General features: G+C 34.2%; 1 protein-coding gene across 1 annotated transcript; it reads left to right on the top strand.

The window, feature by feature from the left end:
* The first annotated feature begins 876 nt into the window (after positions 1 to 876).
* Positions 877 to 16,246, top strand: LOC132556166 (uncharacterized). The gene is made up of 10 exons (XM_060220555.1): positions 877 to 948; positions 1,371 to 1,576; positions 5,042 to 5,149; positions 7,853 to 7,941; positions 9,910 to 9,980; positions 10,528 to 10,605; positions 11,357 to 11,470; positions 12,335 to 12,373; positions 12,856 to 12,960; positions 16,211 to 16,246. Exons 1-10 carry the CDS (start codon positions 877 to 879, stop codon positions 16,244 to 16,246), a joined length of 918 nt encoding a protein of 305 aa, XP_060076538.1.
* Positions 16,247 to 16,674: the final 428 nt, after the last annotated feature.

Below are 16,674 nucleotides of genomic sequence, written 5' to 3'. Positions count from 1 at the left end.
AAGTAAAAGGTCTCTTTGAGACCTTTAACAATTCATCATGTTAATAATGCAACATTGAATTCTAAAGTTATGTGTGAAAGGTTTAGCCATACTTTAATTAGCTGATAGTTAGATTTACTTGTGTACAGCTGAATAACCTATGTATTTCTATGTAAATATTTTCAGGTACTATTTGCCAAGTCATAACAGAAATACACAATGAATTAAATCACTTATATTTACTGTTCTCTACTTTTGTGCTTTAAAGGAGGCCTTGTTTGTTCACCTTTTAATGTTGATATGTTCAAAGTATGTTGTGTAGTGATGATTGTATACGTAAAAATCTATAGATGGTAAATGTAATGGCTTTATCATGACCTGTAATAAAGCTCACTCACAAAGCAAGTATATATATTTGACCGTCTTTACTCAATGTGAGGTGGTACTGCTGTATTACAAATTCAGTATAAGTATAATGTTGAAATGATTCCTTGAAGGTGAAGAAGATGGAAAGGATGTCTTACGAGGTACTGAGAAACTGTTTATGATAAAGTGTGTTCTTTGCATCTGCTATGTATGCAATTTACACCACAGTTATGGCTTTACAGATCCTGATTTTTTCATGATTTAAGTGGGAAAACACAATTTGTCTCTGAATGCACACTGTTTATTTTTTTTTAATGTTTTTAAAGAACGACATTGGTACAAATAGACCGTGACAAGTTCAATGCACCTCAGGTATCAGTATGTAATATATATATAGAGGTTAAACCAACTTTTTTTGATATAATGTAGAATTTTGTGTTTGGCTTATCCTCATTATTCTGTAGTTTCTTTTTGATTTATAGAGTTGGCTAGATCACCTCTGATGTACGTTCTGACAACCATATTTACAAAATGACGAAAAACTTGGATATAGACAGGATTATATATCAGCTGCTGACATATCAGGAGGCACCAGGAAAACAGGTATATTGCATGTTTTGATGTATTTTAGTGACTTACTGACATTAAGGTTTGCCTAGATTATAGCTAAAGGCAGGCTGTTTTGAGGAGTTAGAACAATAACTATAAACCTGATTTAATGTACATTGATTGCAAAAGAAGCTTATAACTTACAATCTTTATTTTACAGAAAAAATATAAGGAAAAATGTGCGAAGTATGCAGTAACCTTGAATAATTCTTTAACGATAATTCACTCCCAGAATCTGTAGACCATATGAGGCTATTGCTAAGGATACTTATTCAAACAAAACATACTTTATGTATAAATATGATAAAAACTGGATAGTAAAGCAGTACTTCTCTTTTGCAGTATATTTGTACATAGATATTTGATTTTAAGTAACATCAATGTTGTTAGATGTTAAATTGGATTTTCTGTAATAGGTTCAGCTACCTGAGTCCCAGATCAGACAACTATGCCAGCTATCCAGAGAAATATTTATGGAACAGCCAAACTTACTAGAGCTAGAATCTCCGATCACCATAGTAGGGGATATACATGGACAGTACCAGGATTTAATCTCGCACTTTGAACGCAATGGTTTCCCAGGAGAGGCTAACTATCTGTTCCTCGGGGATTATGTTGATAGGTAAATTAATTCAAAGTTGAATACACTGCTATAATTGCTTTATCTGTCTGTCTTTAAAGGGTTTTGGTCACTCCTTTGACTTTTGTGAAATTCTGCTACATTTTAATCTAGATTGTGCTATCACCCAGACAGTGCTGCTCAAATGTGTTCTGATACCTGTTTTAAGGCAGTCGAAAGTACTTCTTAGCATGATTGAGACATTTAATGAGGTGACTGTTCGTGTCGTACATGCGATGTCAAAGTGTTACTTTGATTGACCAAGTCTAATATGTATAAACAGTGGTGTATAAGGCATGCAGACACTTCTCATATGATCCCATTTTTCACGATGCCTCAAATTGAGTGGTGGATTCTGCTTTAACTGAACATTTTAAAACTGTTTAAATGAAACCAAATAAGTAGGAAATTGAAGGATGGTGAGTCAGTGATATTCTCTATACAATTACATACATCTCTGAATATATTATCGTGGTAAGAACAGCTGTTACTGTTATCAATTAACTTTTTAGCCCACTATCATCAGATGGTGGGGTTTTCAAATCGCCCTGCGTCCGTGGTCCGTCGTCTGTCCGTCCGTAAACAATTCTTGTTACCGCTATTTCTGGAAAGGTACCTAATGGATCTTTCTCAAATTTCATATGCAGGTCCCCCTTGGTCCCTAGTTGTGCATTGTACCTTTTTTGGACTGATTCGAATTCAAGATGGCCGACAGGTGGCCATCTGGGATTTTGGAAGTAAAAGATTGTTACCGCTATTTCTTGGAAAGTACTGGATGGTTCTTTCTCAAATTTCATATGCAGTTTCCACTTGGTCCCTAGTTGTGCATTGTACCTTTTTTGGACTGATTCGAATTCAAGATGGCCGACAGGTGGCCATCTTGGATTTTGGAAGTAAAAGTTTGTTACCGCTACTTCTTGGAAAGTACTGCATGTATCTTTCTCAAATTTCATATGCAGGTCCCCCTTGGTCCCTAGTTGTGCATTGTACCTTTTTTGGACTGATTCGAATTCAAGATGGCCGACAGGTGGCCATCTTGGATTTTGGAAGTAAAAGATTGTTACCGCTATTTCTTGGAAAGTACTGGATGGTTCTTTCTCAAATTTCATATGCAGTTTCCACTTGGTCCCTAGTTGTGCATTGTACCTTTTTTGGACTGATTCGAATTCAAGATGGCCGACAGGTGGCCATCTTGGATTTTGGAAGTAAAAGTTTGTTACCGCTACTTCTTGGAAAGTACTGCATGTATCTTTCTCAAATTTCATATGCAGGTTCCCCTTGGTCCCTAGTTGTGCATTGTACTTTTTTTGGACTGATTCGAAATCAAGATGGCTGACAGGCACCCATCTTGGATTTTGAGAGTAAAATCTTGTTACTGCTATATCTGAGGAAGTACTGGATGGATCCTTCTGATATTTCATAGATATTGGTTCCCCTTGGTCCCTAGTTGTGCATTGTACCTTTTTTGGACTGATTTGAAATCAAGATGGCCCACAGGCAGCCATCTTGGATGTCGACAGTAATACAGCACAAGCATATTGTCCATTATCCACCTGTAACTGACTGCTATCTAATAATACTTTGGGATCTTTTTCAAGTGATATTTGCTAATAGGTGCTTCATAAAAATATCTTGTGCCATCATTGAGTACATTCAATGAAGACCAGTTCATGAACATTTACAACACCTGTAACAAACAAAAAAAAAATAAACAAATCTTCAAGAACTGAAAACAGATCCTCAAATGGTGGGCGCCAAGATCCCTCTGGGATCTCCTGTTGATATGTAATATGGCACATGATAATACAGACGTTCAAGATTTTTTTTATGATTTTGACTTGTCAACTTTGGAGGTAAAGAATTGTTTAATTGTTAGGTAAGTAACAGGTATTTACACACATATGATTTAGATCACATAGTGTGTGTGTTTGTACAAATGGGGCAAGCTGATGTACATGTCAAAACAATGGTCCTGGAATAAGTTTTGTTTTGTTTACAATGTGATTAAAATAGGTCCATAAAAGAAACAACCTTTTAACATCTATAGATAATTATATACACGAAGGCTAACCAGTACCATAAGTTATACTCTTCATTCAATTTTGCTGTCATCTATCTGGAGGGGTTTGTTTGGACAGAGATGTCTCTGGTTATCCCCTTCCCACCAAATTTATTATTATGCAAAAAAATTGTTTGCTTAGGTCTTGAAATGTATCGCTTTAATTGTTATTGAGACATAGTTGTTCATGTAATTGCATATAGATGTGTCCGGTTGTTGCATCTCTTTCAAAATGAATTAAAAAGAAAAGAAAAAAAAGCACTATTTTTCGCTACTATACATCATTGTGTAAACATTTCACTACATGAGAAGGTAAGTTTCACTTCTAAACTATTTTGAAAATTTGTAAATGGATATATGAGTGGCCTGTGTGGTAGTGTCTTATTAGGTAAATAGAGTATTGCTATCATGGAAGTAACACTTTGATGTTGCGCATCACATGACCTAGATTTGCATTTAAAATCTGTGTGCAGAGAGATTCCAAAAGTTACATTATTGCATCACTTTAGGCTGAAATGTCACATGAAAAATCATGGGAAAAACCCTATAAATGTCTTAATGAATCATGATACAGAGTTTTATTTTGCATCTCATATAAAGGTCAATGAACATAAGTGCTGTATTATTATTCTTGCGAAAAACAATGTCTTTTGGCTTTTCTCAACAATGAAAGAACTATTTTACAGACCAATGGTTTTCTAAATTGATGTATTCCGATATTTCAAAAGATGAAAACTACAGCTTGAATGAAGGTCAAATTTTGTGACTGGAAAGTGTGCTTAATGAATTTGAAAGCCCTTTGTGAATGCCAATCATGCTGTTCAAATTGAAGTGAATGAGAAACAGAAAATATAATTAACACTGTTAATATATCAACTCTCAAAACCTTAAACAGATGTCTTAATCTGTATTGAAAGAAAAAGGTCTAAAAAGTTCATAAATTGTTTTGATTTGATAGAGGATCTTTTTCGCTCATTTTTATTTTTTTTTTTTTTGCAAGCTTAAATACAATGACCATCATTTACAAATTAAAAATCAGCTTTAGTTGATATACCTAAATTGACATAATACCATAAAAAGGTAAATTTATCAAAAGATTATGATCATTAATTTCAAAAATGCATTAAGCCAATTACCTGGTAAATAGATAAATAATGGTTTGGTTCTGTACCTTTTGTTTCTTTATCTCTGACAAATAATTCTGCATTTTAAAATTGTTGTTTTTTTTTTTAATGTTTGAACATTTTGAAAAAAGGAACTTATAGAAAAAATTACTTATATACCTTGTATATTGCCTGTATGTGTTTTTTCCTGTGTCCTGTTATTGTAGCTGAATGATAATAGAAAGATGGTGACCATTCTTTGAAATATTATCACTGTAATATTATTAGATAATCTTTTCTTTTCAGAGGAAAGAGATCTCTAGAAACCATATGTCTCTGTCTAGCTTACAAGATTAAGTATCCAAAAAATTTCTTTTTGCTGAGAGGAAATCATGAATGTGCTTCAATTAACAGGTATGGACAAATTATTGCAATCATGATTGACTGGTGGTGGACTTTGGCTATAACAGGCTTGGCTATAATATATTTCTATCTTTTTACTCCTTGTGTCAGTAGGGTATACTAACATATCCTTTGTTGAATTATACGGCTGAATGTTGTGTGGGTTATCTAGTCTTTGTTTGCTAACAGGTTATCGTTTAATACTATATACATTAGATCTGAACTTGTATTTATCTTTCACATAACAGAAGATGTTTTTCTTCTTTCTAACTCTAAGAGTTGAGAAAACGTTGGTGTGTATGTTTATCTTCCCATGACAAGGGCTGGTTTGATTGTCAGTATCACTCATGATTATTTCTGTATACTCGATTGGATAATTTCTTCTCTTTGATTTCCTTTCAAACTTATGAATATAAATGATTCAGTTTCTGCTGAAATGTGGTATTCAGGTTTAGTTAATATCCTTACATAGACTACGATGTATTGTTGAAAACATTTATGAATATTGGGTCATTATCTGCTGAATATCTAATTGCAGCAATAACTTCTCTACCCGAGAGGTGAATTTGTATGAAAATTTATTCAGAATATGCATACACTACACATAGTGCACTTGGTTTTTATTTATCTCTGAAAAGATAATTACTTTCGAACGGCAGGTGTGTTAAAATGTCTGTTGACATTTGGAGTCAATTTATTTTTTAGGCCATCTGTCCTGAAGAGTCAAGACGACCGATAGTCATTATGCTTTCTCTGTCGTCATGCTCCATCCGCTGTGCCTTGTGCATAAACTTTTTCTTTAAAACCATACCTCGGTGAATTTCAACCAAATTTGGTCCGATGTTTCAATAGGTGAGAGTAATAATTTCTCAAAATTAAGAATTTTGATTCAACCCCAAGGGGTTGAGGGACAGGACCCTAAAGAGGGAGGTGCTGAAATAATTAGCTTTAAAACCCTGCTCCTCCTTATTGCCTGTGTGGATTTCAGCAAGCCTTGGTCTGATTCATCAGTTAGGGTAGGCAATTATTTCTTAAATTCAGAAATTTGATTTGATCCCTAGAGACTTGGGGGCAGGACCCCAAAAGGGGAAATTAGACAATATTTTGCTTCAAAAATTTACTCCTTCTTAATGCCTGCGTAGATTTTGACAAAATTTGGTCTGAAACATTATTGTAGGTGGGTTATCATTTCCTAAATTCAGAAAGAAGACCACTAGAGACCTGAAAGTGGGGCCCCAAATGGGAAAATTAGTCAATCATTTTGCTTACAAGCGTTACTCATCTTTCAGGCTTGAATGGATTTTAATCAAACATTGTACAAAACATCATTGATAGTGGAGAATCATTTCTTAAATTCAGGAAATTGATTTGACCCCTAGGGACCTGGAGACAAGGCACCAAAAGGGGAAGTTAAACAATATTTTGCTCCGAAATGCTACTCCTTCTTAACACCTGTGTAGATTTCAATCAAATTTGGCCTGAAACATTCTCAAGGAATGACAGTGATGTCAAACATGCATGGAGTGAATGCTGAGATTGTCCTGATCAAATCTTATTTTTGGCTTTGGTCAAGAATCCAAAATAACTCATCAAGAACAAATAGTCTGAACCTCTTCTTGTGTCTCTTTTACATCAACGAGAAAAATATCTGGAGTTTGATTTTTAAGGAAAAGAAAGAGATGATTTGTCATTATTTTTCAGCCCGATCAAAACATGGTAACTACAGTAGCCATTTTGTAACATGATTGTGCAACTGTATTTCATGCACAGAACCTACCATTTACGAGTTTCTGATACTTTCAAGGAATGTTCAGTGAATTTGAATTCATCAGATTTGTTAGACTATCAGCAAATTCTGTGGTTTGTTCATCTGTTTGTCAGTTGTCAAATGACCATTAAGGGCCATGGCTCTCTTGTTCTTTAAAGAAATTCTCCCAAGAACTATAAAGTCTTGAACTATAAAAATTGCATTGGTCAGTAAAATGTGGGGATGAAGGGCTACCAGAATTTTCAAATGAATGACCTTGACTTATTGACTTATTTTTCAAGGTCACAGGGGTCAGATATTTTTTACTCTTCAGACAGTTTCTTTTGAATAATCAAAAGGCTCAAGTTATGTATATCTAGCAAGTTGTATGTTGGGATGATAGCCTATTTTTCTTTGTTTTCTTTAAAATATCATGAACTCAACCTACTTTTGAGGTCACATGGTTCAAAAGTGTGAAATTCTTCCAGCACCATCTAAAAAACCAAAGCTCCAGGGTCATATAATACTTGTTACAGCATACTGATACCAAGGGTTTTTAGATAATGAGCAGACTTGTGCAAAGATTCATTGTCACAATAGTCAAACATATATGTAAAAATCTTTAAATGCTTTCTTTATGAAAAGTCTAGAGCTCCAGTTATTATTTTTTGTCAACGGCAGACAGGCATGAAGGGATACATATGATCGTATTCAAATGTTAAGTCATATGAATTACTTAGCCTTAAAAAGGTTGTGTGAATGAAACAAGCTTCTTTAAACATTTATCGACACTAGAGTACATGTGAAACTCTGACAACTGTCTGTAATATTAGTGTAAAATTATAAATTCAGTAGTGTAAATGATAATTATTTTATTTCAAAGAAGTGGAAAACAACCCAGGCTTATGATCAACACTAATTTATTTAATTCATAGACACGCTCTTTTATATTTTGACACTTCATACAGAATCTATGGATTTTATGACGAGTGTAAAAGAAGGTACAACATCAAGCTATGGAAAACGTTTACCGACTGTTTCAACTGTTTACCATTGGGTAAGATTAATTTTCTCTTTGTTAAGATTTGTGATGTTGATTAGACATATGGCAATAGATGATTGCCTTTATCCATCCTTGAGTGTCTGCCTTCTTATAATCAATTCACCTATTAATTTGGAAAATTTTTACTGAGAGATTCCGTTGTCTGTTTACTTTTTCCTTTAACTCTTGTCAAGTGCACCACCAGAACTTCCTGAAACAAGACAATTGGGTGAAATACAATCTCTCACCAACACACTCCCTCGCCAAGGTGAACCCATACCACAAGTATGAAGTTCCAATGACTAGCTAGCATTGTAGGAGATAGAACCCAGACAAAGTTTTTCTTTGATGTAGGTCAAAAGTCAAAATATCAGTCACATTGATACACAACATTGTCACATCAAAGTAAATCAATACTTCAAGTATAAAGTTTCTTTGATTAGCAGTATGTAAGATAGGGCCTGGACAAACTTTTTCTTTAATGTAGGTCAAAAGTCTAAAGATTGATTAGAGTGACCTACTTTTGATATGTAACACATGTCTCACTAAGGTGAACCCATATCCTTAGGATTAAATTTCTGTGTTTAATTGTTTAGAAGTTAGGATCTGGACAAGATAGCAGAAGGACAGACAGACACAATGCAAAACTTTAGACCCCTCTGGTTCCTAGTGGGGGACTAATAAACACAGTTGATATTTTTGTATTCGATTGGTGGCAGAGAAAGGTATGAAAGTTTGCAATTCCTTATGGTTTTTGAAACAGTTGGTTTCTCATATGCAGGGTTTGCATTGGTTGTTTTTTTAAATGTGATCCTTTTTCAGATTAAAGGAGGTCCATTTGTATATTTTTAATGACATATTGCTGAAAATGTAAAGTCCTTATCAATTTTTAGGTTCAAAAAGCTTTGGGGACTGCTTCAATGCAAACTCAGCCTTTATGATTAATCTTTTGTGAATAATTTGACAAAACTATTGAATGATTCACTATCTTCTTTCATTGCTTTGTGTTACCTAAAAGTTGAGAATACAGCTGGCCATACCAACATTAGCTGGAATTTCCCTTTTCTCTAATGGTAGCATGTTCACTAAGAGAGTTTGCAGCCACTAGTTTCAGTGCTAGCATACATTGTCAGGATATTTGTTATACATCCTTACAAATGTCATTGATAAGTTCAGATGTAAACAATAGGAAATTGAATGTCTTCAGGGTTGGAGACTTTGCAAGGTAGTAGTGCTAATGTTGAGAGTAAAGGTTGCCTCATCAGTTTAGGGTGGTAGGGTGGTTTGAACAATATTGTAAGGCAGGTATAGCTCAGTTGGTTAGCGTGTTGGCCTATGTAACCTCATGTTAAGATCCAAGGTATATGGTTTGAAGCCTCCTACTGTTAGCAGTTTGCATTTCTCAGGGAGCTGAGAAATTAATTGTATTGAGCTGATGTGGTTGTGTCCTTGGGCAAGACACTTAACTGAAATTGCTCTGGACAGCATGTGACATTTGACTGGCCTCCGGTATGTTGTTCAATGAGATAACCACCAACTACATGTACTACACCCAAATTGACCCAGGTGATATACCAAGCAAACAAATAAACAGTAGTTTTGAAACCATTACACCAACAGTCATGTATCGCATTTTCTTTAATTAATACATAAAAATACATGATTGTTAAACTGTCTCAATAAAGCTGATATGTGTGAAGAGGTAATAATTAGCACATCCCATACATGAGTCTGTATGTATGTAAAGGTTTCTTATTGGACCATTGAATTTTACAAATACATCGTACTTGTATGTGGTTAGTTTTTATGCTATTTAAAGCACTGCTTTTTAAGTTGTCTCTGACAAACATGTTATTGCAATTGTAATTTCAACTTCCAGCAAAAATAGGCTCTTACAGTCCTATCATGTCTGGGTTTTTTTAACTGCATGCTTTGCATCAATTTATAAATATTTTCACTTATGATGATTGTCGATAATTTCAGCTGCCATTGTAGAAAATACAATATTTTGCATGCATGGTGGTTTGTCTCCAGATATGGATAACCTTGACCAGGTAAGTCGGGTAAATGTGTAAACTTACATGTATGTTGTGGGTCATCTTATATGAAGTAAGGATTTTGATTGTTCTGGTTTCTCTCAAAATAATTGTGTCATGACTCATATTTGCAGTTTGTATAATTGTCAGAAACTAAATGAAATGGTACTGAATAGTTGGCAATATTTGTAGGGGATTTGACTTTGCTATATCAACAGTTAGTAAAGATAGCACATACACTGTAATTCAAAACCTAAGAAACATTTTCTCAGTGACTCAAAACCTCAAAATTGTGATAGAGGTGTGCTATATTAGCATAGAACTAGCCCAAAAGTACAAAATATTAGCCATGTTAAAGTAAAAAACTATATGGTAGCTACCACACTATCTGTAAATTTAGGCACATATTGTACTGCATGATAGACAAAGCTAAAATAAATGTTCAGCAAAAATGTTAATATGTATGTGTTGTATAAGTACAGGAGTATGTATGCTTACAAAAAAAAAGATTATTTCAATATATCTTCTGGAATTAAACACCCATGCCGTAAAATGTTTTTAACAGATTAGAAACATAGAAAGACCTTGTGATGTGCCAGACATTGGACTCGTCTGTGACTTGATGTGGTCAGACCCAGATGATGTAAGTAAATTAACTGAGTGGAAGAAAAGCATTGCATCAATGTATTTATCACCTATGTGTTGCTGTTCACTAGAACCAATATGGTTCATTGAATCTGATACCATTTATTACAGAGTATTCATACATACTTCAGATTACAAAAGAAAGCATACAGAAATGTGGATGTGTGTATAGGAAACAGCTTGTCCATTTGTTTGTGTGCCATAGCATGTCTAGATATAAACTCCTCCAACTACACTAAATATTTTCAGGGCTTGTGAACATTTATGATAGGAATAGGCTTTTCAAATCACTGCCTTCTGTTGTCTGTCTTTCAAATAGTTTTGTTTTTGCTATTCCTAGTAAACAACAGGAGTCATTTTGAATTTTTTAAGCAATTTCTGTAGCTTATTGCCATTTTGGATTTTGACTTTCAAAATTTGTTACTACAAAGCATAATTTCTTATGAATGAGATATGCTTGTTTCTGTATACATGTACATTTTCAATATAAAATGTGTAATGAAAACCTGTGATATTATTAAGTATCATGTATCATTCTGTACAACTAAAAAAAAATGAGGATAATGGTGTCCATAACTTACAATTATATACATTATTGCTAATTTTCTGCTGATTATCAAATTAAAATGACAATATCGTTATATCATAGATGTATGAAAATGAAAATTTTCATTATCATAGTGACATTAAACTTCCAATATCAGTTGTGTTTGATCAACAAGAATAAGGAAAGTCATTGTGTACTTCAGGATATAACGGGTTGGGGTGAGAATGACAGAGGTGTTTCTTTCACATTTGGAGGAGATGTTGTTGACCAATTCCTGGAAAAACACAACTTTTCCCTCATAGCTAGAGGCCACCAGGTAAGAGAAATCAAATTTCTTGGGGTTTTTTTTCTTTTGAAATTTGTTTTTTCAAAAAACATATTTTTGTTGTCCACCTTTTGTGGCAGTGATAACCTTTTCTGTGTGGATTGGCCATTAAAAATATCATGATAATAACTCTGTCTGAATGTTTGTTGTTGTTACATTTTTTGTTGACTTTTTTTGGACTGCAATCTCTGCATTACCTCTGGTAGAACAAAATTATCAAAATATTGAACACAATGATAAGAATGATTGTATATGCTCAAGACACAATATGAGGACATGTATATAGATAAACTGTACCATCTTTGGTTTTTATTAAAATAAGGGAATATACCACAAAACTTAAATGTGCAATTTCAAAAGAGATCTTTTTTTTTTTCCACTTTTAAAATTAGTTTCTCAAGATGAGTAACAATATCATTTGATATGCTAGCCTGAGTACTTGAAGAGAACAATGCTTAAGTGAATACACTATATATAGGCCAAATAGTCCTCTTACTTTGTTTCCTTTCTGTTTTCTTTACAGTTGTGAAAGTTTTAATCATGTCATCTGCCAGGTTTCTTTGTTAAGAAAAATTCAATTGTACCAAGCAAATTCTTTTATTTGATTGCTGTGGTAATGACGTCAGTAGTTTGAAACAAAGGGCATACATTTATGTCCATGGACTAGTATATTTCCAAACTGATTTGGGAAGTAGTTTCTCTACGTTTTCTTCTGATGTCAATACATGCTCATTTTTCATCAAATGTGCATTTTTGTGTTGTTTTCTCTTTAATTCTTCCCTGTTAATTTCAAAAGAAGCCAGTTTTATGACATAATGAAATGATAGTTTAAAAAAGTTTAAATTGTGTTTTTAGGTAGTAGAGGATGGATATGAGTTCTTCAATAATAGAAAAGTAAGTATATTAGAATTCTATATTTATATTGTAATCTCAAAGTTTTAGATATGCATGTGCCTGTATTATCTTCATGATTTTTTAAGTTGAATCTTCTATTTCAATAAGTTGCATTTCTAACAAAGTAACTCGCTATAGGTGATGTGATGTTAAACACTGCAAGTTGAATAAATTAGATACAAAACGATAAAAATTATTGATTCATGCCACATACCAGGTAATATTTACTGATGTCAAAGTTTTTTCAAATTCCATTAGTAACTTGAGGTAAACATATTCAGGGATAAGACTGATAAAACTTGATAGTATTGAACATTTAAATTGGATACCACACTCAATATCATGGCATTCTTCGGTCAAAGTCATGTAAAAGATCAAAGGTAAGTTAATGTCACCTTGTACATGTCATATCACTGTATCTTTTTGTTCAATCTCCAATTGAACTTGTGTGCAATTAATACAATTCAGACATTTTTCTTCAGCTGGTGACACTTTTCAGTGCTCCAAACTATTGTGGAGAGTTTGACAATGCTGGTGCAATTATGATAGCTTCAGAAGATCTAATGTGCTCATTTAGTATCCTTAAGGTGAGTATACTTTTACAATATAAACCCTCTATCCAATAAAAACAAATCTAATCATATTTAACACTACTGCTTCAGTGGTACAATGTATCAGTAGATAGTATATTGTAAGCTGAGTCACATATGTATACTGACAGTGTAGACTGCCAGTTGAGTTGGAAATTGTTAGGTATCTCAATGTCGTTATGAGAATATGGGTTCTGTTCGAAATACACATGTATTGTTTCTTTAGCCTAGGGATATATCTTATAGCTTATTATAATCACTCTTGTTGGCCCGGATGGAGGCGCTTGAGGGATCTTACTGTGGGAAGAAACCAGGATAACCAGGAAAATCCCATGTGGCCAGGCGGGTTTCTTTGTACCTTTTCATGTCTTCCTTGGTATCAAACCAAGGATGGCTAGGTGAAAGGCCATAAAGTAACTGTAATCCTTGATGGTACCTATATTTATGTCCAAAAAAGTACTGATCACCCCCTCCAAAGATCCTCATACTGTGGGTAAAAGAAGCACAACTATTGTTAAATTCATGAGCATTGTCTATCCAGATGGTTATGTACTAGACACTATTGGGCCTTTTTATGGCAATGAAAATGATGCAAATATCTTCAAAAAAATTCTTGGATCAGTGGAGAACCTGACCTTGTGGCTCAGTGAAGATGACACTGTGATTGTTGACCGGGGGTTAAGGGATGTGTTGGAGCTGCTGCGAGGTTCAGGGTTTTCTGTGTACGTGCCTTCCTCTCTTCTGTCAGGTCAGACATAGTATGATTCACTTACTGCCAACGAGGACCGCCAGTGTACTGAAACAAGACGGGTTGTGGAGAGCTACAATGGTCGACTGTCAGTGGAAACTGTTCAGATAACAACTCAGCTCAAACTACTTCCTTAGTGTCATAGCGGAACTGGTTAAAGTAGCTACTGCTTCCTTGAATGCTGTACATTGACCAATTTATGTGTCCACACCGGAGAGGGACTTGAGAGACCGTCGCCTTGCTGAGCAGATGAACCTGACCTTTCTAGGCGCAACAAGGCCAACTGGGTGAAACTTGATGCCTGTTCAATAGAGTTTACATTACTGGATATGGAATATTTAGAAGCAGTAACCTGCAGATCATACCAGTTGAAAGTAGCACCCAGATATATTGCTGAGCATCTGACTCCTGCTTGAGACTTTGAAGTTTGGGTCTATCAGCATGATGAAAATCTTCTGCGAGGCCAAATCCATTCAAGGCACAAATCACAGTCAAAATACAATGTTTGGATTGCGTTTGAGAGAAATTATCAAGATGACCCTGTCAAAGATTACTACTATGTTTGTCCAGCGGGCAAGGGAACCGTTTGAATGTGTGCACATGTTGCGTGCATTTTGCATTTCTTAGGCCATATTCAGCATCAAGATCAAACTAACCCAGTCCATGCAACACTCAAGTTCAAACAAGCAATCACTTGAGCAGTTCTGCTATACTAAAATGCAAAGTAATGTGCAGCAAACTGCAACTGTTCTATCTCTTATTAGCTTCTCAAAGTGACACAAATTATGGATCAGAACTGACAAAGGCAAACCCTGTGACTATTACTGTACATAATCTATCTAATAAGGTCACTTTATTGACCTTCATCAAAAGATTTGTATAAAGCTGCTAACTAAATCTTCAAATAGTTAAACTTGCACAAAAATGTCTTTATTTTAACCAATTTAAGTTCAGCAATGTTAACCAAACGGATACAATTTGACATGAACAACCACCTTTTCAAATAGCAAGACCTTCAGACTTTTGGTTATTAAGCTGTCACTATTTAACAAAAATGAAAAAAAAATCAATGTTTCTTGGTTTTTTTAAGCAAATGTGTAAAATGACAAATTTACCGGTTTTCATTTTTTCCGAGAATCCTCCTTTTGAAAGATATCATCTGTGACCAACTTTTAAGCAAGTTTGAAAAATAGACTGGTTTCGGAAGTATGACAATTGAAGTGTCCAAAACAGAACTTTTCACAAAAGTAACGGCTTTTTATATAATTTTTGCTGCATTTTTCAACATAAAAGAAACGTTTCTACTGAAATAGTGTGATATGTGGTATCAAAATATTGGTTGGTACAATGTGCACACATTAATGACATAATTATATTGGAATTGCCTCATAATAATGCACCAGAAGGAATTACATAACAACTACTTTAACATCCACCAAGGTGTTGGTTAAGGAGCTCCCATTTTATAGAAATCAATTCTGAGACTAACTTTTCAATATTTAAGCTTCTGGTACCCATATCTGTTTATGGTTATTATATTTTGAAATTCCAAGTGGGGGCTGATACTAAATTCCCATATATGTTGACCCCACCTTTTATGGGATGGAACTAATTAAAATAAAGAAAATACTAATTTAATGACCTCATAGAATTATGAGAGGATTTAAAATTATACCCAAAGATTGGGTTAACCCTCAGACTCTTGTGGGGGTTAGGTGTAAGAATGCAGAGTGTTTATTTGGTCATACTGCTTTTAGTTACTGCTTCTTAACTATTGCATTTGAATCATATTTGATTGTAAAGAATATATCTGCTTACAAGGACGATGCTTATTTCTATGCAGTGTTGTGTTTGTCACCTGTTTGTCAACTTTTTTTTAAAATTGATACTTGATATTAACAACTAAGTGGATATTAAACAAAGTTGATCTGAATAATCCATATGGGAAAGGGAAACAACTGTACGATTGAAGTGTCTAGACCCCCTTGGAGCTTGAGGGGGTGGTGCCCATAAGATGGAATTTAACAAATTCTTTTAAAGTCCTTCATCTTTAGGAAGGTCAGGATTTTGTCAAGATTTGGATCCTTGTGTGAATGGAGGGGATGAGACTTAAATTTTTTATGACCTGGCTTCTTCCTGATTGGTGAGACGTATACTTAGGTGATTGGTACTTTTGTGTAAACAGTTTGGCAGACCCCCTAGGCAGAGGGGTGGGGCCCAGTGGGGAAATAGATGTAAATCTGTAGAATCAGTATGGATAAAGCAATTTTAGCCAAACAAACCCAGGTTAGTGATACAGGCATTCTTGGTCCTCTTGTTTACCTTTTTTCTTGAATGCAGTTATGAACTTATTGATTAAATAAGAAGTGATCAAGTGAGAATTATTACGCTACTGCATACATATATTTGGTTTAGAAATTTATAAAGATATCATTTTGTAAGAAAGACAAAATTGAAATAAATGATGTTTTAACCCTGTCATGACAATGTTTATTTCAGCCTGCGAAAGGAAAATCTGTGGCTGTCAAAAAGTGAATATGTCCAGCTTGATGTTCATCGTCTTGAAATCTGTTTGTGAAAGTCTGAATCATAACAAGAAATAACATCAATATCAAATATCGTAAGCTGTAACAACTCATTGACAACATTGGATGGTTTAAAGCCCTTGTTGTCATGGATCAGTATTTTGTGTAATGTACACTATCTAGGAATAATTGTATTGCCCTGCTATTGGCACCTGTATTGATATCAGAGATATGAGCCTGCTTATTTGAAGATTTTGAAGTGTATTGTATTTTTTTATATGTATATGTATGTCACTATATGTAGTATTTCAGTTACTTTCAGAGATAATTATGCATGCACAATGATAAATACAAAGCTGCAAAAATAAAAATTTAAATTACTGCAGCAAACCAATCAATTAAAAGGACTTCCATAACTATATAAACATCTATCTATAA

This window comes from Ylistrum balloti, unplaced genomic scaffold (genome assembly GCF_031769215.1).
Source record: "Ylistrum balloti isolate Yb309-2 unplaced genomic scaffold, AGI_CSIRO_Ybal_v1 Utg370552, whole genome shotgun sequence".
Taxonomy (NCBI): domain Eukaryota; kingdom Metazoa; phylum Mollusca; class Bivalvia; order Pectinida; family Pectinidae; genus Ylistrum; species Ylistrum balloti.
This window is presented reverse-complemented; position numbering and strand designations above follow the sequence as displayed.